We start from the raw sequence: 18859 nt of genomic DNA on the forward strand, positions 1-18859 counted from the left end.
ACTATTATAACAAAAACCCCGCCCTAATATTCCAAAAATAAAAACAAAGTACAATATATATTATATTTGGCAACGTCGCAATAGTTTTTAGTCCGCGAGGAAAAGATTAAAAGTAAAATCATTTTACTTTCTAGAATAACGTTACTGACTAATAATATTGTCAACTGATATAATATTATATTTATCTTGGAAAAAATTGTAATTACTAGTTTGTGAAAAATCAAAAGAATAAAATAAACCGTTTGACTGTCCTGTATTGTACTAACTTGCTATATAGTTTTACATTTTCTTATTACTTAAAAATATTGAAACAATTCTGGGATTCCAATAAAATACTAAGGTATGATATTTTTAAAGTAGATACTGATATATTTTATGAGAACATTTTAATAATTATTATTTGCCAATTTATTTTAGATCGCTGAATGTGGGTAATTGGACTGGTTCGTTACTGAGGAAGTGGGCTAAAACCAATACACTATTCTATAATCAATGCTGAAACCTTTCGCTTATCTGTCTGTTTGTATACTTGAATTATATATTAATTGAAATACTCATTTTTAATAAGTTCTTACAATGTACTTAGTTATACTTTAAGTATAGATACCATTTTATTTAAATATATTTTTTTCTTGAATTTAATAATTTAAGAAATTACGCCAATTTAAAATTTTTCCTGATTTTATAAACTTCTAAACACATTGTTATTATATGCTACTACAGTAAATTTTAAATAACGGTCGTAAAGGTACCTCGCCTGCAGATGCCTAATATGTGGTGACTGATGTGCATGTTACTTGTTTGCGCCACCCTCGTAATCCTTGAGCAATGAATGTGAATATGTGATTATTGTGATTACACTGCATAGCACTTTAAGGAATGAACAATTCCTAGGAACATGACGAACGAGAATTTCTCCGTGATTGCCCTGGAGAATTTCCAGGAGTGCCAACACGCTTAAGAATGGCAATAAAAAAAACGGTTTGATTGAGTAGGTATAATTGAGAAATGTATTGGGGATGTAGAAATAAACGGCTTGTAGCAAAGAGCCAAAGACAATACTAGCCACCATCTTAATATCTACCATTTATAATAGTTATCATTTAAAAAATAACCAATATCACATTATAATGTACAATAATCCACTATTTTTATGTTCCACGTACCTATACCATGTGATTCTAGTCATAATTAACCACCTAACCATCACACACGATTTACACGTTACACGGAAACGATGGCAGTGTAATAGTTTTTCGCGTTAACCTCACGGACGCTTCGATTCACGACGTAGATAAATTTATAATAAATAATAATAATAGATCAAATATGTTTACATTGCGCTTGGACTACTGTATAAAGTCTGTCACCTCAACCGCAGTATATATTCGGCAACCATGGTCCACAGACCACATATTCTTGAACTGTGACATTTTTATTAGTTTTCGGTCAGTCACTATCAGCCTACGAAAACATGATCATAGTATCATACCAAGCGTAGGTGAAGTAGGCACCCCTATTTAGTCTGGTCGATTTTTTTTTTGAAGTGATTATTTTAAATCTAATTTGCAACAAATTTCGCACAGACAAATAAATATAGTATCGTTACATCAATATTATTATAACTATATCTAGATACTATACACTTATATGATGAGTTATTAAAGCTGTAGTCGTATACTATACAATTTAATATATATTATATATTTGTAAGTATAATCTTTTATATACGATGATTTATAAACTAATATTAAGCTAAACAAATTAAATGATGTAATGGCTTTTTAATATAACTTTTATTTGCATATATATTGTATAAATACTATAGTATTAAATATTAATTTAAGAGCTACTTTTTACTATAGGAGTACTTTATAACTTCTTTCACTTTATTTATATCTGAAATCATCGCATACAAATATGTATTCAGAAAGGCGTATGATAAATAATAATACTACAGTTTGTGACTACATTATATTATCATTTTACACGGAATAAAAACCTTAAGTCTTCCTAAACTTAATATAATCCCAAATATCCAATATCACGCATTTTATCAAAATATAAATATAAAAACGCTAATACAGTAACACATCATATTATAAGAATTTATTTTCATTGTTTCGTAAGCGTACTGATACACATATTACCGCCTAGGGTAACAGTTTATTAGTGTAGCAAATTATACTTATAATTTATTATAATAATTAACAATAAAATATTATTACATTTAAAAATCTAGTAAGCACGCAATTCTGAAATTTTTTTTAAAATACAATTTAAAGTAAATTTACATGGCCATTGTGGATGCGACCGTATATAGGTACCTACATTTAAAAAAAATAACAACGCTTACAATCGTCTAGCTTTCCTGGCATCCAAGCTTTTAAATAAGCTAATTTTGTGTCCAACGTACGAGTATTTGTTTCTTTATTTTCATCAGATTTCTCATACCAAATAAAACGCGATATTCTTAAATAAAGAAATTCAAATTACCCATTTATATTATGGTATGCATTTATGTAATGTTTACAATATAAAACGTAAAATTAATTTATTTTACTGGTTTTATAAACCGGTTGGTAGCACATTTCCACTCTCCATATTTATAAACAAATGCGAAAGTAAATATTCTATCTTCTAGACTAGTCATTCACCTAAGCCACTATGCAGTATGTAGTACTAATATAGTTAATGTCTTAATGATAACTGAAAGCGGTACAATCATAATTATTTTTCCGTTTTTTTAGGAATAAATGTGATACTAAATATCTTTGAAATGCGTGGTTGGACAACAATTATTGCCCTAGTGGTAATATTCGCATTTGCTATAGAATTTCGACCCTTGGATTATTTTATGACTAGCTATCTCGCCCGCGGTCAAGGAGTAAACGTTACAGATATAAAGGTACTTAAATAAATCAATATTGTGATATTGAGTAATATTTATTCTAACTACAGTTATAAATTATAACCAATTAACCTAGTAAATTGTATTTTTAAGAAAAAAATCATAATAAATTATAAAGTATTAAAATGAACAGTAGAATACAAAAATAAAAAATAAAAATAATGTATAAAAAAATTATATAGGTTTATAAACTGTTCAATAATAATTTTCATATAAAAACTTACTCTATTAAATATACGAGACACGAGTTTAATATGTGAGCTAATTTGCTAACTATAATGATGCAGTTATTCAAAATTTGATTTTTAGAATTTTTAATTTTTTTTATTAAGAAAATTAAACATATTATTACAAAATAGATATTAATAAATTAACAATTTATGATTGACGTATCTCCTTTAAGCTTAGCTTGTGTTGGATATGGGGAGTTATCAATTTCTAATATATTTAAAGACCATATTTTTTTTTAAAACGAGATTGATATGCCATTTAATTTTGTTTCCTGTGGCGATACAAACTTTTATTTTTCAAATGAGAATCACCTTTATACGCTGGATCTTTCAGCATTTTTTTTTTACATTTTAATAGATTCAAATCTAAATTCAAACGAGTAGTTTCCAACCTATTATATTTTATGTATCTATTATTTCTAATTTTGAATGTACATATTTCTTGTAGTGATATGTTTCTTCAAGAGCAAATCAAATTACTATAGTTACTGAAATAATTAAATTTAATATAGGAACGCAATATTGGGCAACATGTATTTACATATCAATAAATAGACGGTAGGTAAACCCATTAAAAATATTCTTTAGACCGTAGATGTTGTACAAGGTTTTTAATAAATATTAACTTATTATTATTTACTGATTACACTGATAGGTTGTGAAAGCTATAATTTAATATATTCATAAATAATATGCAATTATATTTTTTTAATTTTCACAAAGGGATTTTTGAATATTTTAAGTTATATTCATAACATGATATACCAACAAACAGCTAATCAACATCTTCATTTAATGATTATAAAGCATAGTAATGTAAATTATAATAGGTTAGATTTATACTTTATATATAAACCATTAAAAATACAAAAATACTTAAAAATAAGGTGCACTGAACAGGTAGGTAGCTCGTAGATTAAAATAAGTATTATAGTACCTATTAAATATTATAATTGAATAAAAGCATTTTAACATTTCTGAATTTGATAAAAATTAATACGTAATTTCAAATACATTGGAATATTGCATAAAAGTTATAATATCTTAATTCTTACAAATATTCAATTTTTTAATCATTAACCATTATAAAATATAAATATAATTATTAATTACACTGTTGTCATTATTGTGTCATATTATTTTGATCTTATAATAATAAGTGACTAATAAAAACAGTTATAAACAATATTAATAATATTATAATAGACAAGTTTTTAAAATTTGACTTATTTACAACAATAATAATTCTTACATATTCTTTACTTTAGGCGACAAATGAGTTGATGCGTTTTGAAGACTATTTCAACATATTGGCTGTTTCGGTAATTATGATGATAACAGATAATTTACTTTACAAACCAGTTATCTTATTCAATGTCTTCTGTGGAATTATTGCCTATTCAAATCTTGTTATACTACCTAATTTCATCCAGTTAAAAGTAAGTTAAGTATGATTCTTGTATGATTTATAATATATATTATACGAAATATTTAACATTATAAGTTATAAATGTACCTATATTTTATATACTTATATAAACGTAAAAATAATATGCCTATAATTTAAAATGTGGCCAATTGTTATTAAACAATTTTATTATTTGTCTCTCGAACGCTTTAAGTTTTCTGTTTTCTTACAGTTAGTCGAACTATGTATGGCGTTCTTCAAATCGTACGAAGTAGTCTACTTCAGTTATTTATTCGCTAGGGTACAGGACAAAAGATATTATCAGGCAACATCGGGATTAGCTAGGACTGCAATGTTGATGGGCAAATGTGGTTCGTTAGTATTTGCTCAGGTATTAGTGGTTATTTACGGAAAGGATTATGTTAAAGAATTACCGTGTTACACATTGGGAAGTGAGTATATGTGCAACTATATGTATACTTCTAAATGGTTTTATATTATGTATAATGTTATTTAATAATAATTTTTAATAATAGATATTAATTATTACAATTATTATAATACCAGCAATGCATAAGTTCTTAGATGTCTGTTGATTTAATATAAATATCTACTACTGTAAGAATAGTTAAACGCACAAACAGAAATTTATATTCATTTTCAGATTAATTTTACTATCAATAGCATTAAAGCTCCATAGTCTAAAACTATTTTATAGAGTTATTAATTACAAAAAATATATTCCGTGAATATGAAATCGTTTCCGATATCTATTAACTATATTAATGTATCATTAAAAAATTATTAAATTTATTAAATGTACCCTCGATTTTTATTTATCATTACATCCAATGGTTTTAAAATATTTTGTACACTATATACATAAGGATACAGCACTATGAATTATCAAATAATTTTTTCTACCACATTTTTTAGAAATCTAATATTTTACAAAATATGATTGTAGTTCAAGCCATATTTACTCATCTTTTGTGTTGGCAATACATTTTAATTATCAATTTTATCCATTTTATCCAATTTGTAAGCTTAAGGCATTAAGGCATAGATAGTTTTAAAGTTATAGATTTTTGGTCAAATTTACTACAAATGCATTAATGTTTATTTTTATTTTAATTACCTATAAGTACTTATTACAATAAATAAATTAAAATAGTGACAAATCGTTCAACATCCTATGTATTTGCTGTATTCTAGGTGTGGTTTTCGCATTTGTCTGGGCGTCATTTTTGTCATCGGTAAAACGGAACAGTTATAATAATGATGATGCTACAACGCCTATAGCAGAATTTATTTCGGATAATAACAACGAACAACACAATTTAAAAGTAAACCATTAAACGTATTTGTGTTATAATACATTCTTTTGCTTTGATATATTTCATCTGATAGCGACCGGCTGTTATTATGGACAAAAATATTTTACGAATTTTATTCCATTATTTGAGCAGGAAAAATTGAAAATTATTTTGCTCCACTTCAGCTATCGGAATATTGAACGCGAATATTTATAATAGAAAGACTTGGGATAAACTGCGGTTTTTGTATTATTAGGGAGGGGAAATGCGAATATAAAAATAGAAATAAAAATGTGAGCCAATATAATGTTATTATTATGACAATTGACAATAAGATTAATTATGATTTATACCATTCAATATTGATAAAGTAAATTGTAAGGTTTCTTTTTTTTTTATTGTTTTATTTTTTTTATTGTAAAAATATACCAATATATAATATATATAACCCATATACAATAACACGTTCATCTAAATAATCAATTTCCATCAAATTTTACCATGATAATTATATTTTGCTTAATAATCAATTTTCATATTATGATTAACATATATATACTATATAGGTACCATATAGTACCTAATAAATTATGATTAGATAAAAAATACATTTTTTACATAATTTATTAATGAACAACAAGTAATTTCAAGTTCTAAATTTCATTAATTATTCCCCTTTACATAAATTATAGACCTACGCTCATAACATCAGACAATAAGCATCCCATATTCTTATCAATTGGTTGTTTTTAAATTTTAAATTATCTTATAATAAATAATTTCAAGTAATAAGATAAACTATAATTTATACTTAAACAAATAATATTTTAGAAAAAATCTCTTCAATCTAAATCTTCTGCAGCCGAATCTATATCAAAATTGTGGAGAGACTTTAACGAATCTTATAAAAACTTAATCGTTTTAAAATGGTCCATTTGGTACTGTTTGGCTTTAGTCGGCTATATGACGGTAAGTCATACATTATAAAAATATATTAAGTATAATGCAATTGTATGTGTAATTCATTTATATTGTATTAATATTTAACAATTTGTATAATTACAGATAAAAATTTCAAGTGTAACTCACAAATTAGGTGAAAATGAGCAAGCTAATGGTATAGTCGAGTCCTTGACCGTATTTGTTGGTTCGTAAATACGATATTATAGTATTTTTATTAAAAATAAAATAAGGATATAAACTATTTAGTATCTAATATTTAAAAATTGAAGGTCAGTTCATATAGTATTATTATATTATTATTAGGTACTCCTTCGATCAATATATATCAAAATATATAATTTATTTATACATAAATTCTATGGAAATATGAATACCACAATAATATTAACAACAATAACAACTTTATTTTATAATTATTCCAACTGAATAATATTGTGATAATGCCTAAACGGGCTAGACGTTTAGCTTCTGACATATGCAAACACCAGTTTTAGTTACATCAACTAGTATTATTATAGTAAATAGTACTAAATAATATCAATTATAAGTCTTATAGGTTATTTAACCATTTAATTGTGTTGTACCTAAATGTAATTTAATCATGCCGACTATATTTTATTGGTACAACTACTAAATTTCTAACCATAATTTTATATAGTTAATGTCAGTAGGTATATAGTTGTATTAAACCTCACTAAAATATAATTATACCAAATTACGCATTTTCGTCACCCAAATTTATTTTGTAAATATTTTTTTCTGCGTGCATGGCATTATGAAGAACTATATATATATATAATATATATACAATTAATATTATAATTTAATACCTTTATTATTATACACGAATACACAATATATACAATACACGAGCTCGATTTTATGCGTTGTCTATAATAGTTGTTGCAGCGTAAATAATCACATATTCCGCTATTTTTCTTAGTTTTTCTTATTAATTTTTTTCAAGTACTGGGAATTTTTCCTTCACCTTATGGAGGGTCACCTAATTTGGAATCAGAAACCTCAAAGTCGAAGATAGAATTTTTTTTTTTTAATTTCTTAATCGTATAAAAAAAATTAAAAAGACACTCATCATTGTAAATCAACTACATTTATTGCTCATCTACTTAGAATCTTAAACAATATGATAAATAATGAATGTTTTTTTTAAAAATTGACTTAAGCGGGGTGTTGGACGTTACACTATACTGCAGAAAATTAGACACATGCAGTTTGCTAACTTATAATTTGCCAATTGTATAATAATGATGTATAATTATATAAATGATCAAAATAATAATATTATACTTATACATATACATAATACATATTACATGTATATGGGATCCCTGTTGCTGATCTTATAATTTTACGAATAATATATATGTTTTCGAAATTTAGTTTTACAAATTTGTGCACAGGAGCCATCAGTTCATACAAGATCGGCGTAAAACGTGTGAATTGGGAATTAAATGGTAATGCGTTCATAGGATCTGGGTCCTCGATTCTAGGCATATGCGTACTATCTTGTTATTTTCATCAAAATATGTTATCAATCCAACTGTCGTACATATTATTTGGAGCACTAATCCAAGCAATGTTTGTAACATCATTGTAAGTAAAAAGCATTTTATGTTTTGAAAACATAAATAAGTATCTGAAAAAAGTATTACAATACTACCAACTATCGTCTATCATATTATACAATGCTAAGTTCAAATGGTGTAATCTTAATATGTAATATATATAATTAAATATTTAAAAGTCGAACACGAATTCAACCAGTAATAAATTATTATTATATATTTCTTCTACTTAAATTTTTATTTTAATAGGTCTGAAGTAGCCAAACAGCTGAAAAATAATTGTTATGCACTTGTATTGGGTTTCAATTCATTCATCTCACTGATACTGTTATTGTGTTATAAAGAAATGTTTATCCGTGGCAATTTATTTAAAATTGATGTACCTGAACAGGTACGTAGTAAATAACTAAATACAATTTATTCCCTATTCAATATATTATACATTTTGACAATTTTTAAAATCAATTTAATTGTATGAAAAATATTGATATTTTGTTTATCTGATATTTTGATCTAAAAAAATTGAAAAATTGGTAAGACAGTAAAACATTAAAACAATTTTAACGTCGAGTTTATGATATTAATACAATTAAGAAATAATAAATAATATATTTTCAGGTTTTATTCTACGGTGGTTTATATATTTTTCTTGGGATAATTTATTTGATACCGTGTGTGATATCATTCAATAAAAGACTGAATAACAGTTGTCCGGTCTACGATATAAATTAATAGTCAACAATATTACTCATCACAAATCATTTGCACCATATACATTACTTTAATAATTAAGAATTGGTTTATATTTATATTTGAACATTGATCCATTTATTTAGATCTCAGCAAATAGTCATTAGTCAGTTACCAATCTCAAGAATTATTTTGTGAAATACTGAAATTGAGAACTAATTAAATGTATTCACTTACTTACTTTTATTAGTTTTTATATTGTACATTTAATTAAGACTTAACTCTTTAATATTTATGTTTTATTGTTATAAAATATTACGTCAATAATAAAAAATGTTATAATTATATAATACCTGTATAATATATAAGCATCTCAAAATGTAAGATAAAAAGTGTATAATAAACCGAATCGTTAATTTATAGCTGTTATGCAGCTTAAAATATGAATAATTTTATCAATAGAAAACTTCAATTGCCATACCTCTCGTCATTAATTATATAACCAAAATGTAATTGTAACATTATAATTTATACCAGTGGGATGAATTCGAATTTTGAAAAACAAAGTTCATATTTACATAAGCACCACCGAAGGAATGGCATTAAAGTATGTAAATATAGGTATTGATTTAAAACTTAATGTTTTCATTTTCAAATGTAATATATTTTTTTTGTATGTGTACCTATAGCAGTTGTACGTGCATATATCATATATAGGCTAACGGATAAATATGTCAAAAACAAACTTGGTTGTTTCGTAGTAATTATAATTGTTCTACACGGCGCCCTTTTATTATATTTTTTAGCTTAATCCTCAATAATATAATAACATGGGTAGGTAGGTTTCGTATGAGGAAGAAACAACAATGGAACCATACAGACCGTGAATAACTGACTGTCAAAACAATTTAGCGTTCCACAACTCGATGCAAATATGAACCATACGCGTACTTAGGTATATAAAAAGTTTCGGGAAACAGTCGTGTTGGGTTTTTGCGTACCTACAGACGGTAATCGGTCAAAATATCCACAGACAAAATATCCAAATGTATCCGAGTTTTTCCGAAAATAAGTACATTACTTTACTTTCTTATAAAATTAGTTCAAATACTCAAATAATATAAAATAATGTATATAATAATGTATAGTTAAAATGTAAAATAATTTTCAAGCATTTTAACAAATAAAATAAAATTCTATAAGTTGAACTTTTAATTGCTGTTGATATATATTATACATTAATTAAAATAAATAATAAAATATTAATAAAACTCGTCAAGCTCAGTTCACGGATCGACGAACTGTAAACATACACGCGCCTACGATAAAGGTAAAATGTAATAATATATAATAAATAATAATTTCATTTAAACCTGGAAATTTTACAACAATTGTATAGACTACAAAATGATAAATTATTAAGTAGCGTGGTACATGTTTTATGTATGTCACATCCACTTATTGGAATCAATATTTTCATATATTATGTACTGATACTGAATGTACCTGCAGATAGCAAATTTGTCCAGATCGTGATCAAAAAACATCGGACATCGGACATCCATTTCATAAAATGGACAATCACTATATTGTACATTTTGAGTAATTTTTATACCTAAGATAAATTATTGTTGGTTATTTAAACTATCTAACCTAACCTTTCCTATAATGTTTTACAAACAAAAATATGACAATATAATATAGTTTTATTCTTTGTTTAATTATTTGTAACAACTTTATTGTTTATGTATGAGAGTATGAGACTAATAATTATAATTTATAATTATAAATTTAATGTATCTTTATGAATTTTTAATTATAAATCATTTTAATACATCGACAATTTGTTTACTTGTATACCTACAGACTATGATATTAATTCAACATATTATTATTATGTAGAAATAAAAATAACACCATGTAATTATATCTACTAATTGTATGCAATCTGCAACAGTGATATTGATAATATTTTGTATGTATTGATTGATATACGACTATACGAGTACGGAGTACCTATACTAATGTACTATTAAACTTATACGAATAAAGAATTATATAGTTCAATAAAGTACATATTAAACTACAACTGCAGATAAGCTACTTAGACTTTGGGAAACAAACTTTTTTGTAATGTAACATGTTATATATTTTAAATAATTTCGAAATAATCTAATTGTATAGATAATAGTTCTTAAAAATGATATTCCAAAAATATAAAATAGATGTACTATTGTATTTTATTAAACTTGAACCGTATTCACATAATATTATAAATATTTAAATTAGGTTCATAGATTAATATAATAACTAAAGTTTTCAATTTACCATAAACTCACACCTCCCAAAACCATTATCATATGGATATCTTTAGTAGGTACGCAAACTTAAATAAATTAAAAACTTCTCGTTCGAATTTTGATTTTGCAGATAGATTTCAATATTTTCAGAAAAATTATCCACTAATTAACTTATAGTAAAAAGAGGTAATGTCATTTTAAAAATAGAAGTTTGTGTCGCTACAGGATACAATCAACTTCCCAATGCTCAAGCATATATACTTAAGCAGTACAAAAAATCTCGGAATTTTGAAAATATGATTGTCTTGATTTGAAAATTCTAGAAATCAGAAATTGAATAAATATTCGTTATTAAATGAAAAACTGGGATGGCCGATGAATCATGCTTGCCGAATCATCATGTATATCAGTATATCTAATATATTTTAATACCGAACTCAACATACCTATACTATTGGGTGTTTATAGACTATTTATCATCTCTATATAATAATTTTGTGTATTCATGCTGCGTTAAATCGGATGTGTTTGTTATTTTTGTCATTTTCGCGCATATCGGCGGTATAACATTGCATATAATGAGACGAAGTGAGAACGACAGCGAACTGGTGTAAAATCGATAATTAAACATTACGAATCGCCCGGCCCGTCGCCGCCAAAGCCGCGGCGAAACGACGAACAAGCGTATTACATATATATATATATATATAACGTACACACACACACACGCACACACATATACATAAATACAAGCCACCGGTACTCCACAGCGATTGGCGCCCCACCATTGGTACGTATATTTATATATATATATACATTTATGTGTATAAACTATATACATATATATATATATATATATGTTTATTATGTACATACGACGAACGCTTTCCCGGATTTTCCTGGGGCCCCAGCAGCCCGCATTATCCGGGATCCCCTTTAACTTCCGTTTTCCGACGATCGACCGGGTCCTGCACGGTAGCGGCGGCGGCGCGATCAAACACTCCCTCGCCTTCATGCTTCTTCCCGCCATACGCTGGCCCGCGCCCCGTCGCCAATAAAAGCTTCACGTTCGTTTGACCGGCGTATACTGCAGGGCGATTCCGTCGAACGTATATATGTATTATATTCGACGCAATTCGTGACGGTGAAGGGGTGGTTTAGTCGGTTGAGGAGCCCCACACCCCTACTACTCCCATAGCGTCGGTTTATATATTGAACATCACATATATAATGTATATATATATATATATATAATCACTTTATTATTTGTATATATATACGCCTATACTTTATATACAATCAAGTCAAGCCGACCCGATAAACCCTGTACACAGTTCATATATATATATATATACTGTGTCTATATAAACAAACTTACCCCACCACCGCCCGGTGCACGACGGCTCGAACGGAAAACAACCACGGCACCTCGCGTCGCCGGACGATTTTAACACCGTTATATTCTATGCTTCTATAAGCATATATAGGTAGGCCGGTATTTTTAAATCCTACTCTACCCGCGTTGGCATTTGAAGTTTATGGATTATGTGCACATTATGACGACATTAAACATTATCAGCTGAAATCAATCATTTCAAATCGATCATTATAACTTTTAAATATTTTGAACGGATAGTTTAAATTAGTGATACAATACATCATACTTATTCGGTTATTTCGTGTAATAACATTTGTTGAAATTAAATAATCGTGTCGCATACAAAGTCTATAAACAAAATAATAGATATCGATCGCACGAATTGAACGTGTACAGAATCGTTTTATTGAGATTATTGCTCTTATTGTGGAAAATAAACCACAAACCATATATAACCATCGACTCGTCTTAAAATATGCTCAGAATACCAACACTCGTGGGTCACGGGGAAGAGGCTAGTGATAATTTTTTGAACGGTATAGACTATATACGGCATAGTCTGGGTAAATTGATACACTATCTATAGAGTTGGATTCCAAACTCCGATAGCAGATACAAGAACTCGAGAGCCATATACCAAATACTTACGATCGATCCTCTAAGGAAAGTGGCCATATTAATATATACTATAAGCAAATCGTGATTCTTATTTTTTGTAAAATTGAATTTCAATATATGAATAATTTAAAAAAATATATTTTATGTTTATTTTTTCTGTTATTGTGTTTACTGTAAAGAAGTGGAATGACATTTTTTATTCAAAACGAATAATTATAAAAAATATTGTTACCTCTATATCATATACCTACTATAATTACATAATATGTACTAATGACACTTAATTATATACCTATAGATAGAAACATAAAATGTTTTGAAAAAATTATTAGAAATAATAAGTATAGTAGAATACATCTACATTGATAGGTACATGAAAATATAACAAAATATAAATCACATCGATGTTTGATAGGTATAAGTATTTTTATTATATTAAAAGTTTTACTATATGTGCGGTGTGAAATGAATAAAACCAATTTTAATAAATCGATAACTATAACTTTAATATTATAACGTGTAGTACTGTAGTATACAATATAAAAATGTATGAGCAATCTTAAAAGCGTGTATAGTACCTAAATTGTTAACTTTATAGTGAAATAGTGTATAATATACACATTAAACATTTAATAGAATATTAACGTCGAAACATTTTAAAATCGAGCTTGTGTATCTACATTAGATGAATAAATTATAAAAACCCTTAGGCTTAAACTGCAGTTTGTCACACGTTGACGTTGTGCATTTTATACAGTCTCGTACCCCTTCATAACTTCAATTTGAATTTAAATAATATCGCCATTGTAATATCGGTGATAAAATTTTATTATTCAAATACACAATACAAAAGAGGGCTCAATAAACACACAGTGATATAAAATATAATCAATTTAAAGCAATTGATTATATCAATCACCAACAACAATATAACATAAAAAAATAAAAATAAAATAAAATCTATTTGTATTTCTGCAATTTAATAAAACCAAACTAGTTAGTATTCATTGTATAGAATTCAAATAAAATAAATAAATGGACAAATTATTATTAATTTTATAATGTTAAAACATGTAAAGTCTAATTATATACATTATATTTAATTTACCATACAGCGTGATTCTTTTTTCATTATACGCTCATTATTACGTCAAGTGTTGACTTTTTTTTATTTTTATTTTTTCAAAATATTTTGCACTATGCTTTTCTCAAACTGTATGAAATTTTTATTTTTTTCTCTTTTTTTATTTTATAGTGAAACCACTATCAAATTTTAATTTTCAAATGGTAAACTATATTTTAAATGTCATACAATAGTATTAGAAGTATTTTTTTTTTATGAATTTTAATGTTAAAATCATTATTTTTTATTTAACCGTTAGTGAGTTATAGCTGCCTAAAATTGGGTGGTTTGATGTTTTTAGGTGTTCATCCTACAGGTTATTACGGCTGCGAGACGTTGGTATAACTACAACGTTCATCACTGCGTTAATAGTCGATAACGAGTTTATTAAATATGAAAATATGTACCTCTTATTATTTATTACCCATGTGACTACTGGTAAGTATTATTGACACCAAAAACCACTAAGCATTGAAAAACTTTATCTCGCTAAAAAATTAACAAAAATGATGATTTGAATGTAAAAATGAAACAAAGTCAGTACTTGACAAAATAATGAATGTATACAGTAATAAAAGGATCACTCTATATAGTGTAATAAACTAATAACATAAGTAATAAGTACCTATATATTTTTTATTTTCTTAAATCTATGATTTGATAGTTTTAAAATTTTCTAAAAGGTATGTGCAATAAAGTATTTCATTGAAATATTTAATTTTTTTTAAATAACATTTTATTTGTATTTACGGCAATATAAGTAAAAAAAAACTTTGATCCAATGATTCATTTTTACTGATGATATTTAATGCTTGCAATTTATACTGAACGTATCTGTTTATTTGTATAGTTATAATTTTATAAATGTTGAAAAGTCTTAATGCAGAAGTTATTATGTATATATATTTATTCTCTTCACAATATAGGTACATTTAGCTTTTGATGCCAAAAGATTTGTCTTTTACTGCGACACTTAAGACAAAAGTAACATTTAGATTAAAAGCTTTAAGAATTAATAGTGCATATTTCCATTAATTTTAAAGAAAATAACCGAAATATTTTAACGGTTAATTTTAAGATTTTTTTAATAAAACACATTGCATATACAGTGATAAAAGTATTGTATAAAACTTAACGTGTGTTGTTGTATAACATAAATAGTATGTAATAATATACAGCTATAATTCCTATGTAAGTATAGTAGGTAGTACTAGTATTATACCAGTATACATAATTTTAATACGTGTAATTTTTTGATATTGTTATCAATACAATAAAAGTATAGCAACGTGAACATTTTGATTACAACACCTTTATCTTTATTTCCGTTACATATCGTTATTAAAGGTTTATCAAAAACATCATTATACGCATTTCACAATATTGCTACTTTTATTGAAAATCATATAACATACAGTGATATCATATATATTAAGTTATAGGTACATATAATTAAGTCTCTTAAATTTATAATTTATATCCTTAGTGGCTTAATGGCTTAATCACAAGATCAAAATGATTTTGAAAAAGCAACGATGAACGCTATTTCAATTGAATAGGTATTCAAACATATAAACACACTACACACACAAGATGCTATTTTAACTTTAGTGAGACGATTAAGAGACTCGTGAATACTTTATCACCTATTATAAAATATTTTGACGAGGCGTGGATCGGAATTTTGGGTGTAAGAGGTATGTATGTAGTCAAATAGATGTCAAATTCCATTATTTTCAATGAAAGTCTGGAATTGTTTTAGTCGTCTTCAAGATAATCTATATCCAGGACTAACAACAAAGTATAGGGGTGGCATAATTCATTTTTGGCACTGGTAAATTATACATAATTTCCAGTCATTTGGCCCATTTGCAAGGAATGTACTGATGCAGATGCGTTAAAAATAGAACAGTAGATCACAATTTATTTAATATCTTAAAAGAACAGTTACTGGCCGGATATATGATAAGGTTAATAAAAATATTTAAGATACACAAATATTCTTCAAAAAGATAACTAAATAATATATATTATATAGATACACTATACAGTTGGTAATATAAACAAAACTTTTCAAAAGATCAAGTATTGAAAGGTGTTACTCACAGTTTAAACTTTTATAAACACAAATAATGATATAATAATATATAATATATGTGAATAAATAATATTTTTTTTATTTTGTATCAAAATACAATTTTAATTTTATGCGTCGAAATGTATACATAGTTGCGTCAAATTTATGCGTTTCAAAATGTTATTGTATGCGTTCACATGACGTGACACCGCGCAACCATAATATATACTATGTGTCTACCTATATGTGCTTTAGAAAGTTGATATTTTATAAAACATCAGAATCTTATATATTATAACGATAACACAAACGGCAGGCGTGCGAAAAATGGCATCCAATTTTTTACCGTTTATTTTTCGTTTGCTTGATATATAATATCTGTCCTGCAGTGCAGTATTTACGCGCGTTGCGCAATACTCGATTGCAATATCATTAACTTTGAATTTATTGTCACGTGGAGATTATTCAAATTTAATCACTTCTGTATAATCTGTTCGGTGGAGGAAGAAGAGGAGGGGTGAGAACTTTTAATTTAACTTAAGCGGTTTTCCTGGTTAAAACCCAAACACCTCCCCTCCTCTTTTAGTACTCAACGCAAAACCAATTACATAATAACGTGTTAAAGTCCCTTCGAAGGGATAATAGTCACGTTCAACGGTTGTGTGTGTATACTGTATAATGTATACATAATATATATAGTATACACGTATAATACATATATTTATATGATACACATTCTGTATACACAGTGGGACGATAGTCTTGTTTTTGCTTATATATATTTTTTCCTAGTACAATATTATATATTTTTCTTCTAGCGTTGAATTTACAGACAAATATTAATAACAAACAGTTTGAGGTGACGGGACTACAAACATTTAATAGCAGTAATATATATTAAAGACTCAATAACAAGTCGCACAATATAAAATACATACGTACAGTCGTTCGAATGGTTTTCGTTTTGATGTTTGTCGATTTTTAAAATTAGCACTAGCAAAACAAATTTAAAATAAAACTATTCGAATAAAACGAAAATGTAAAAAAATTATAAATTAATCTCCAAACTTAACAAGCCAAATTACTTTATAAATGACTGTTATATAATAATTATTCATGTTCACATAATAATATTATATTATATTATATGCTTGGTGTGATTGTTACAAAACCGCGGTTACATCGATACTTTAAACATCGTTTGCAAACCGTAAAAAACGGGGATTCTCATTTTAAAAACAGAAGTTTGTATCTCCACAGAACGCTATTCTCATGCATAAGCTGTACAAACAAATTCAAGAATATAAAAACATGAACTTTGAGTAGGTATGTTTAAAAATTCCAAGACTCAGAATTCGAATAAATTCATTATTAAAGTAAAAAATGTGGGTATGCTTTGTTGTATAAAAATATATTTCCGGGGTTTGAGGATGGTTGGTTAAGATGTAAAAACCTTTCATATATATTTGACATGACTGTATAAAAAAACAATATTTTTTAAGAACATTTGAAGTCCCAAACCGTCTGTACACGTGCCTTTGTATATTACATATATATATATACACACATTCATCTATATATATATGTATACAATACCTATCTATATATTATAACATCGTTGTGATTCGAGACACGTCGCGCGCTCGTCGACCTCGCTGTGCGGCAACGGGCGGCCAGTCGCGCTCGTTAACACCCGCTCCATCAACCACTATACTATATTATATACCGAGACCGCGGGGAACTATTGCAGTACATAAAATATTATGTATATGTATAACACCGATTTAGTGTTCGAATCCTGTGGTGGCGGCGACAGGGGCGGCAAAAGGGAAGGATATAGTGCACGAAATTGGATTGTGCGTCTATATATATATATGTGTAATACTCGCACACCCATACTGCGTCACTGGCTAGTGTGTGTGCCTGTGTGCGCGCGCGTTGTAAACAAGAAGGAAGCGCGAAGTATACAGTATATATAGATACGCACACACGAACGGGTCGGAAAGAGTTATTCCGGTTCAATCCCGAAATTACTTAAAGGTCTGATTCGATTTGTCCCAGGCCCTTGCAAATAGAATTACTTATTACTCTGTACACCCGGAATTTTGATGTTTTCGGCAGCACCTCTTGTCTCAACGTTGTTTGGCGGTGTGTATACTAAAATATTATATAGTCTATTAGTTTATATATATATATAATATTATAATATCACCCAGTTTTGATCACTCAATTCCAAAATTTTACATTTTTATAACATAA

At 27.1% G+C, this 18859-nt stretch overlaps 2 protein-coding genes across 3 annotated transcripts in view; one reads left to right on the forward strand and one right to left on the reverse strand.

Annotated features, from left to right (window-relative positions):
* LOC132929794 (photoreceptor-specific nuclear receptor-like) overlaps positions 1 to 18859 on the reverse strand; it is a 62537-nt gene that overhangs the window by 35740 nt on the left and 7938 nt on the right. The gene's annotated exons all lie outside the window — the stretch shown is intronic.
* Positions 2622 to 9454, forward strand: LOC132930597 (thiamine transporter 2-like). 2 transcript variants are annotated; one of them, XM_060996545.1, is made up of 10 exons: positions 2622 to 2672; positions 2751 to 2908; positions 4410 to 4580; positions 4782 to 5001; positions 5765 to 5895; positions 6697 to 6834; positions 6931 to 7012; positions 8250 to 8442; positions 8664 to 8805; positions 9033 to 9454. In XM_060996545.1, exons 2-10 carry the CDS (start codon positions 2780 to 2782, stop codon positions 9144 to 9146), a joined length of 1320 nt encoding a protein of 439 aa, XP_060852528.1. In that variant the 5' UTR covers positions 2622 to 2672; positions 2751 to 2779; the 3' UTR covers positions 9147 to 9454. The 2 variants fall into 2 exon arrangements, with proteins under 2 accessions (XP_060852528.1, XP_060852527.1); XM_060996544.1 differs by lacking the exon at positions 2622 to 2672 and having other exon boundaries at positions 2679 to 2908.

The sequence above is a fragment of the Rhopalosiphum padi genome, chromosome 4 (assembly GCF_020882245.1).
Source record: "Rhopalosiphum padi isolate XX-2018 chromosome 4, ASM2088224v1, whole genome shotgun sequence".
In the NCBI taxonomy this organism is placed as follows: domain Eukaryota; kingdom Metazoa; phylum Arthropoda; class Insecta; order Hemiptera; family Aphididae; genus Rhopalosiphum; species Rhopalosiphum padi.